Here is a 9,205-nt window from a genome sequence, read left to right as displayed (position 1 = left end):
AATTCAGTTAATTTACAAAAGTAATACGGATACATGAGAATATCCTAAGTAGTGGAAAGGATGAGTGGTGAGTGAAGACCACCTTGTGGTGGTGCTCTGGTACACGACTACTGCTTGGTAGCACAAAACATTAAAAGTGTGAGTGGATAAAGAAAGTTTTGGAAAATATGATATCAACATACTAACCCCACTGTTAAAACATTTAAAAAGTCAATTATATCCATGTTCTATATTCGTACAAAAATCAAGCATGCATATCTATATACATACAACCAGTCATGCATTCCGTCAAATCATCAAAGCCCATTGAAAGCATTGAAAGTTGATAATTCATTTCCACCTAGGTGTACCCATAATAAATCCGTCAATTCCATGATTTTCTTCTTAATTCCCACAATATACCATCAATTCCTTGTGTCACATAATGTGACACATCCTCTCAGGCCTCGACAACACAAAGTCAACCCGAGCTGAATTCCTAGCAAGACTCAGGGGACACTTGGTCAACCTGAGCCGCGTTCCTCGCTCCTCACGGTCCGAATATCCCTAAGACTCGTGGGGCAACTATCAAACGTGAGCTGACTCAACCGAAGGCAACTAGGATGTCTGTGGACATCATTATATCCGAAGGCAACATTTGAGTACCTACGGTGGTTTAAAAACACAAGCCCTTCTTGGGAAATTAGAAAATATATATATTTTTATTTATAAATAGTATAGCCGGTCGGCTATACTTATTTTGACATGTCCGGCTATACTTATTTTGACATGTGGAGGCCTAATTGCAAGGGGGTCCCCCACTTTTAACATGTATAAACAGTATAGCCGTGCGGCTATACTAGGTTTTTCTATATTTTTTTTTTGAAAAAATAATATACCCGGACAGCTGTACTCATTTTTTTCTTGATATTTTAAAAAATAAGAAAAAACTTATCACGATAAAATCATCAGCAGAGGTCTATAACGGCAAACTTTTGCGGATTAGACATCTCCCGACAAAAGTCACCTCTGCCGATGGGATAGTAATGGATCAAATTGGGGATAGGTATGCTATTCCCATCCCCATCCCCGTTAAGCATTTTTCCCCCATCCCTGCATTCACTTGCACAAAGTAATATTTTCAACTTCTTCAGTGTAAGAACCCTGACACAAATAAAACAAAATATAAATTTTACAATCATGTAGAGTAGGATATTAAACATCATTATCAATTATATAATATAATTCGTATTTTACCTCATTCTCAACATCATTATCAGATGTGTAGCCCTGGGACAATGCTGTAGAGTTTGAACCTATTCACAATAAACATGAATTGACAGGACCCGAATCAAATTCCACTTTGGAATTCGAGTCGAACCCTGTGCGTGTCCGACACTTGACGAATGTCGGGCACAATTGACCTATTTGCCCTTCTACTTGAAATTTTAACCTTGACTCCTACCGAAATTTCGGCAGAGTCTCCCCTGTATTTTGTTCAATCCCAAAACTTACACCTGTCAAAACGAGCAAAAATATCCATACAACCAACAGCCAGTATACTTAAGATACAATACCCAGTTCAATTCTCCATCTAGGGCAAATATCAAAGCAGTTCTAATAGTATACAGATAAGTTAATTTTTTTACAAACCCACACTTTTGTAACGATATGGCGAGGAAGGCAAAATGGCCCGGTGGTGGTTTTCCTGTGCACGCTACAGCCTGGGGGCGCAAAACATTTGAAAATGTGAGTGGACAAAAGTAAAGGTTCAGAAAACAATATGTGAACATAATAACCCCCACTATAGAAAAATAGATTTGAAAATCTGAATGTTCTACAATCACATTCCAAACCATCAAAACTTGCATGAAAGCACTGAAATCAAAACTTGCACAAAAACACTGTAATCAAACCTGCATAAAAGCAATGTACTCAAACCTTGCATAAAAGCTCTGAATCAATTAAAACTACCACGCGGATGTACCCCTGTAATTCCGTCAATTCCCCTGGCAGGTCTCGGCGACACAAAGTCTATCCGAGCCGCAAACTGGCAGGATTCAGGGGACTATAGTCAGCCTGATCCGCTGGCAGGTCTCGGTGACACCAAGTCAACCCGAGCCGCTAATTGGCAGGATTCAGGGGACTGTAGTCAGCCTGATCCGCAATCCTGGCAGGTCTCGGTGACACCAAGTCAATCTGAGCCGCAAATCCTGGCAGGTCACGGGACACCAAGTCAATCCGAGTGACACCAAGTCAATCCGAGCCGCAAATCCTGGCACTCACGGTCCGGACATCCCCGAAACTCGTGAGGCAAATGTCAAGTGCACTGACAAAACTGAGGGTAAACTGGATGTCCGTAGACATCGACATAACTGAGGGTAATAACTGTAGTTGGGTACATGGTGGTTTAAAATAAAATATTTTTGAAAAATCTGATAAATAACTGAATTTTGTTAAATATGAAGCTGTGCTGCTATTTTATCTGATACAAGTCTCAAACTCTGCTTTCTATAACTTTTTAGCATGTTCAACTAAGCAGCATAGAAATAAAGATATTTTACTGTACAAATCATGCTCGGAAAACAGTCAATAAAACTTATTCACTATCAAATAATGAAATTCATTCATATAAACTCATTTATAAAAACTCATTTATATAAACTCATTTATATAAAATCATTTATGGAAGAAGGTCCACTCACTCCTGGTCCGAGCTAGCTAGACCTCTTGAAGGTCTCTCCTGCAGGCCTGCCTGGTCCCAGGTGCCTGGGTAAACCATCATGAATATTTAATTAATAAAACTGCTCGGTATAAATTTTTAAGTAAAACCCTGACCCCCGACTTCTAAAAGTGCGTGCACTAACTTTAAAGTCATGTTTCTGCCCACTTAGGCATTTCAGATGTTTAAAATCGTCTGAAAGGACTCGAGACTTCACTAAGCGTTAAACTTCTATATTGGTCGAAACGGAACCCCATGGGGTCCACGACCTCCAATGACCAATCTGAGAGTTCCTTTAAGTTCCTCACATTTAAGGAACCATGTCCTGCAAGTTTGGTTTGAAACTGACTATCGGATTGACCACGATCGTGAAATCATAAAATTTCCAAACCCTAGTCCCAGGGTTCGCGATTTCTGAGTATCCAGGACTCCGATTCACAATCTGTCGAATCCTACATGATCCTGAAATTATTTAGAACAACATATCCGAAATTGAGCGCGATCCAACGGTTCAGCAGTATTGAACCCGAAAATCGCACAATATGGAAAATCCGTTCGGGGCTCAAACGGTATCCGAATTGAGATCCGCGAAATCCTACGCGCTCGTGACGACCTGAGGATCGCAACAAGACATAGTGCCACTGCACTACCTTCACCCATGCGCCGCAGCATGCGCCGGCAGCGATGGGTGTCTAAAGCGATTACACCTCGCCGGAGAAACTTCAAACCACGGCTCCAAACTCCTACCTTAGGTAAAACACCATATTTGGAGCCACTTCTGTCCTTGGACCTACCCCAAAAAGTAGCTGGAAGTGGCCGATCACGGAGGCCAAAAATTGGCCGAATTTTCAAACTCAAAAATCCAATAGCTACACTACGAATCGATCTATTCCTACCCAACAGGCAGCTAGAACAGCTCGAGAGGTTCAAGATCCATACCTGGGTCGACGAAAATGGTGGCCGGAGGAGGGAGATCGACGGCGTTGAAGTTTCGGTGAGTTCCCGTTGTTGTTTCGCATTTTCTGGCCGGCAAAGGTCGTTGGCGGGTGGGGGAACGGTCGGCGAAGGGAGAGGAGACGATGGCGGTTTTAACGCCACCGGTCCCGTGGCCGGTGGTGCCCTGTGGCGGCGCCGGCACTCCCTAGAAGGCGACGGCACGAACAGCGGGCGAGGAGAGAGAGAGATCGCGCGAGGAGAGAGAAAGGGCTGAGCTATTTTTATAAATCCAACTTTGAAATATTTACGGTTATGCCACTGAGACTCTTTTGACCATAACTTTCTCGTTACAACTCCGATTCGGGCGCACTACGTGTCCATGAACTCATTTCACCGTGCTCTACGCAATGGCGCAAGTGGAATCGTCAAATTCCTTCTCGATCAAAAAGTCACCTTTTTCTTAATAAAATATTCCGATGGCAAAATTGTCTTTTCGCAAAATAAAATATTCCTTAATTATGAATTTTAGGTTTGGGTTATTACATGAATAATTAGAAAATACTAAGTAACAATTACATTTAATGGTAAATTTGTATAATATATTTTCAATACCTTTTATCTCATTCCATAGCCAATCTCGAGCACACATCAAGGCCTCCACAGTTTTTGAATGAAGTCGATTACGAAGGGGGCTTACAATTCTTCTACTAGTGCTAAATGCCGACTCTGAAGCAACTGTAGACACAGGAATGGCCAAAATATTTCTAGCAATATCATGCAAAGTAGGATATTTGATGCCATTTGTTTTCCACCATGATAATATATCAAAATCAAGAGTCCTAGGTAAAAGAGACTCTTCCAAATAATGGTCCAGCTCTGATTTAACGAGCTCAACATTAGTTGAATTAGAAAGAAAAGATTAAAACTTGTGCATATAGTTCCCAACTCCAACTTGATATGCCATCGATGAAGAGGTAGAAATTGAAGATTGACAAAATTCATGAGTAACACTTGAATTAGACTTGGACTGATACTCTTTGACAATGTCATAAGACAATTTGTGAATCCTCTCAAATTCGAAGGAAGGCTTCTCTTTATATCTAAGAGGAAAATAAAACTCAATCAATTTCATCTTAAACCTTGGATCCAAAATAATTGCCAATCCCATCATGTCATGCATTGTATCCCAATATTTTTCAAACTTCGTTACCATTTTTTAGGCCATCAATTTCACTTCATCTTGGTCAGACAAGAGCCAATCATAAATTGCCAACCTAATCTCACAAATGTGTGGAAAATAAAGGATAATTGGTCCCAGAGAACAATTCAGTCACAGTACAAAAAATATGCAATTTTTCAGCAATGATACTTGCCTTCATCCAATCTTGCTCACTAGGAGTAATTTTATATAGGGACTCACGTTATCTCAAGCAAGGAAAAACATTTTTGTATATCATTGCCATCTTAAGCATCAAATAGGTAGAGTTCCACCTAGTTTTGCAATCTAGCTCTAATTGCTTAGTGCTCTCAATTTTCAATTGACGGGCTGCCTCAATAAATTTTTCCGCTCTGTTTGGAGTGGCTGACCAAAAGGCAACACTAGAACGAATTTTCTCAATGCCAGTGTTGATAACATCCAAGCCATCCTTAACAATCAAGTTCAATATATGTGCACAACAACGCATGTGAAACAAACTTCCATCCAACAATAGTGAGCCATAAATTTTTTCTAACAATGTTTCAATCATGGAATCATTTTAGTTGTGTAATTATCTACAGTCAAAGTGGATAACTTACGATCAATGTTCCAATCTAGCAAACAATCTTGCAAACAATCCATCAAAGCACTAGCAAGAGTCTCAGCTGTATGTGGACATGACACATATATAAATCTAGTACCCAAAAAAAAAGAAGACAAATCAAGTACACAAGCTATAATAGGCATTTAAAATGAAACATATGTTAAAAGTTTTATTTCAAAACTAAATAAATTACCTCATAAGTCGACTTTGTAAGTTTCAAGATTCATCAATGAAATGAGATGTGACGGCCATAAACCCTCTCTTTTGGTTATTTGAGGTCCACATATCAGTTGTAATTGCAATTCTACTTTGATTTATCTCCAACAACTTCATTGTTCTTTCTCTCTTATACTCAAATATTTTAAAGATGTTAATCTTAATTGTGTTTCGAGAAACCATCTTAAACAAGGGTTGCAAAGCCATTGAATATCTTCTAAAACCGACATGTTCAACCATGGACATCGGGTACTCATGCAAAATAATCATACAAGCAAGCTCCTTCCTTGCATTTTGTTGATCAAAATTATACGTACCAGGCTTGACACCCCCATCATTTGATTTAGTAGGATGCAACAAAGACTGCTTTATATCTCTTTGCTTCCTCAAAGGACATATTTTGAAATGATCACGCAAATGCGTAGTTTCATTTTTGCTTCCAGCCAATAGCTTTTTCCCACAGTTATTACACACTGCTTTCCACACATCTCCAATCTTTTGTTTTTTAAAATGATTCCAAACAACAGATCTTAACTTTCTCTTATTTTGACTGTTATCGTCACACCCACCAGAATCTTGGTTTGGTTCTTCATCAGTTGGTTGTGCAGTGTGTTCTTGGTTCTCATCCTTATTCTCAACTCTTATTGAGCATTCAATTGGTGTCTTCACATTTGGAGAATCTTGTTGTTGAGTACCACTGTCAAAGTCCAAAATGTTCTCATTATCAATGTCCATCTATGAATAGGATGTTCAAGAAATCTATTAATAGGTAAATATAACGAATAATTGTCTAAGCACAAACTAAAATATAGTATTGGTAATTCTTATTTCAACTAACAAATTTAGTAATATATTAATATATGTTTTTACCTACAGTGATCATGTTAGATGATATGAAAACTAAAAATAGAACAAAAAAAAAATATTGTCAATGGTTAAAAGTTGGAATCGAGTACCTAGGATAGCGGTGCTTGCAGTATGTAGATGTCAGCTCTGTAAGATGTATAAACAACAACTAGGGCAACACTGAAATCTCTATAATAATATATTTATATATAATAAATATTCCGATTATAGTAGAAAGCCATATGTCGGCTGATTTGATTTCCTATTACTCTATACTCTATACAGTCCCGATCTCTTGGACCACAGGAGTCCAAGAGATTGTGGTCACCTACCGTTGGATATTAATCCAATGGTTCAAAATGATATATATAAATGCAATATGACATAAATGATTATTACCCGATTCAAGTCAACCGTTGAATTTACATCCAACGGTGAGTGACCATAAATCTCTTGGACTACAGGGGTCCAAGAGATCAGGACTGTTACTCTATATTCGCATATTCCTCTTCAACTTCAACTATGCGAATATAGATATATTATATATAATAATAGGAAATCTCTTTAATAATATATATATATATATATATATACTTCTTAACGGGTCGTGTTCGGGTTGGTGATTAAAATATCATTCCCGCCCCTCTCCGATCACCATACCCGATAATTTCCCCATACCCTTTTTTTGTCCTTCATACTCGACCCATTAGGGTCGAAGCCCTGCGAAGACCCTTACCCACTGGAAAAATTGCCATCGATGAAAGTTAATCAGGAAAATACTAATCCTTTATTTTTCGCCGGGATAGACATGTGCCGACGAAATTTCGTCAGAACAGATTTTTTTTAAAAAAAAAATTAAAATTAAATATAAACCAAAATTTCGCCAAAACGCAGAAATTGATCCAAAATAACCCAACCAGCAGCTAGATCACATTGAGAGGATGGAAAAGCATACCTGGATCGCAAGATTTGGTTCTCAGAAACGTCCGAACGAGCTCCATGAAATTTCTCAAGAAAACCGGCCAAATTTTCGTGTTTTCCAGCAAATGCCGGCTGTTCCAGCAGCAGCGCTCCTTGTCATCCTCGTGCATCAAGATTTGATTATAGCTGGAGTTGGTGTCCATGAAGCTGAGTAGTTGATTGCCAGAAGTTGAATCCACGAGCTGGTCGATTCTTGACAATGAAAAGTTGTCTTTAGGGCACGCTTTGTTGATGTCGGTGTAATCGATGCAAACTCTTCATTTGCCCTTTCTTGTTCGCCACCAGAACAACGTTGGCTAGCCACTCTGAGTATGAGACTTCTTCGATGAAGCCAACAGCTAGGAGCTTGTCAATCTCGACTTCAATGTTCACAACTCGCTGGGAGCAAAGTTGTGTCTCTTTTGCACCACTGGCATGTTGGCGGGGTTCACATGCAGCCGGTGGCAGACGATGTTCAAGTCAATGGCTGGCATGTCAGATGGCGACCATGGGAACATGTCTTTGTTGTTCTAGAGGAAGGTGGTCAGCTCCACTTTCTCGTCTAGGCTTAGGCGCGAGCCGATCAGTGCTTTTTGGTCTGGCTAGTAAGGATCGAGGGGTACTAACTCAACCTCATCCTCAGGCTTCCAACCTTCTTCAAGGGAGCCTTCCGGGCGGATTCCCTTATCTTGATCCTTCTCGTTTGGGTTCTGACGAGAGTTGATTTGCGCATCTTTCTCTGGAGGGCCAGGATCATAGGGTACTAACTTAACGTCATCCGCAAGCTTCCAACCCTTTTTAGGAGAGTCTTCTAGGCAGATTCCCTCGCCTTGATCTGACTCCTTAACTCCTTATCTGCTGGGAGTGCGTCTTGCCTCTTTGGTAGCCTGCATTACTAGTGTGAACTGCAATTGCTTGCTCTTCTTGAGCCCTTGGGATGTGCATCTCCTTCCCATGGCTTAGTCATTGTTGATCTGCTCGATCTCGCCCCCATGGATGAGGTAGCGGATCTTCTAGTGTAGAGCAAAGGTAATGACTTCGATCTTGCTGATCCATGGTCGACCCAAGATTCCGTTGTAGAAGGAGATCTCGTCGATGACCATGAAGGTCTACAAGTATACCACCGGGGGTGAGTGGATGTCAAGGTCGATCGTTCCCACAGTGATCAACGTGGCCCTATTAAAGCCGGTGAACAATCTGGCAAGTTTGTTGATCTTGGGCTCTAATCCCATATGTTGGATAACAGATAGTTACAAGATCTTGGCCGTGCTGCCCCTGTCCACGTGAACTCGCTCGATCACAACTTGTTCAATTTGGATGCAGATGACGAGGGCGTCATTATGTGGTAGATCAAGCCCGATCAAGTCCTTCTTCTAAAACTCGATTACGGGGGTGTCCTCAATTACTGGATCGCTAGTTGTAATTTGGGAGACATAAGTCGTCTGCGCAATCTTTCTCTTGCTCTCCTTAATGGTCAGCCCGGACTCCTGGGAGTTGGCTAGGATGGTGTTCATCCGTATGACTTTTTGGAGAGGTTTCTTGGCAACTGCATCACGATCATCAATCTGCTGGATGACCTTCTTTGCGATGAATTCCATGCAATAGCTGTCTTTGACTAGCTCCTTGAGGTGCCTTTTCTATGCAATGCAATTGTTAGTGTAATGACTGTGCTCCCTTTAGAGGCGGTGGTCTCTTCACCCACGACTTGTCCTTCACTTGTGCCAGGATCTGGTGGATCGGGATA

The 9,205-nt window shown here is 40.5% G+C and overlaps 1 protein-coding gene across 1 annotated transcript; it reads right to left on the bottom strand.

The window, feature by feature from the left end:
• Positions 1 to 1,098: 1,098 nt before the first annotated feature.
• On the bottom strand, positions 1,099 to 6,390 carry LOC117633940. The gene is made up of 3 exons (XM_034367809.1): positions 5,973 to 6,390; positions 1,237 to 1,295; positions 1,099 to 1,143 (listed from the first exon to the last, which is right to left on the bottom strand). The coding sequence occupies exons 1-3, from the start codon at positions 6,388 to 6,390 to the stop codon at positions 1,099 to 1,101; spliced, it is 522 nt and encodes a 173-aa protein (XP_034223700.1).
• Positions 6,391 to 9,205: the final 2,815 nt, after the last annotated feature.

The sequence above is a fragment of the Prunus dulcis genome, chromosome 7, assembly GCF_902201215.1.
Source record: "Prunus dulcis chromosome 7, ALMONDv2, whole genome shotgun sequence".
In the NCBI taxonomy this organism is placed as follows: domain Eukaryota; kingdom Viridiplantae; phylum Streptophyta; class Magnoliopsida; order Rosales; family Rosaceae; genus Prunus; species Prunus dulcis.
The sequence above is the reverse complement of the archived record's forward strand: the minus strand, read 5'-3'. Positions and strand labels throughout refer to the sequence as shown.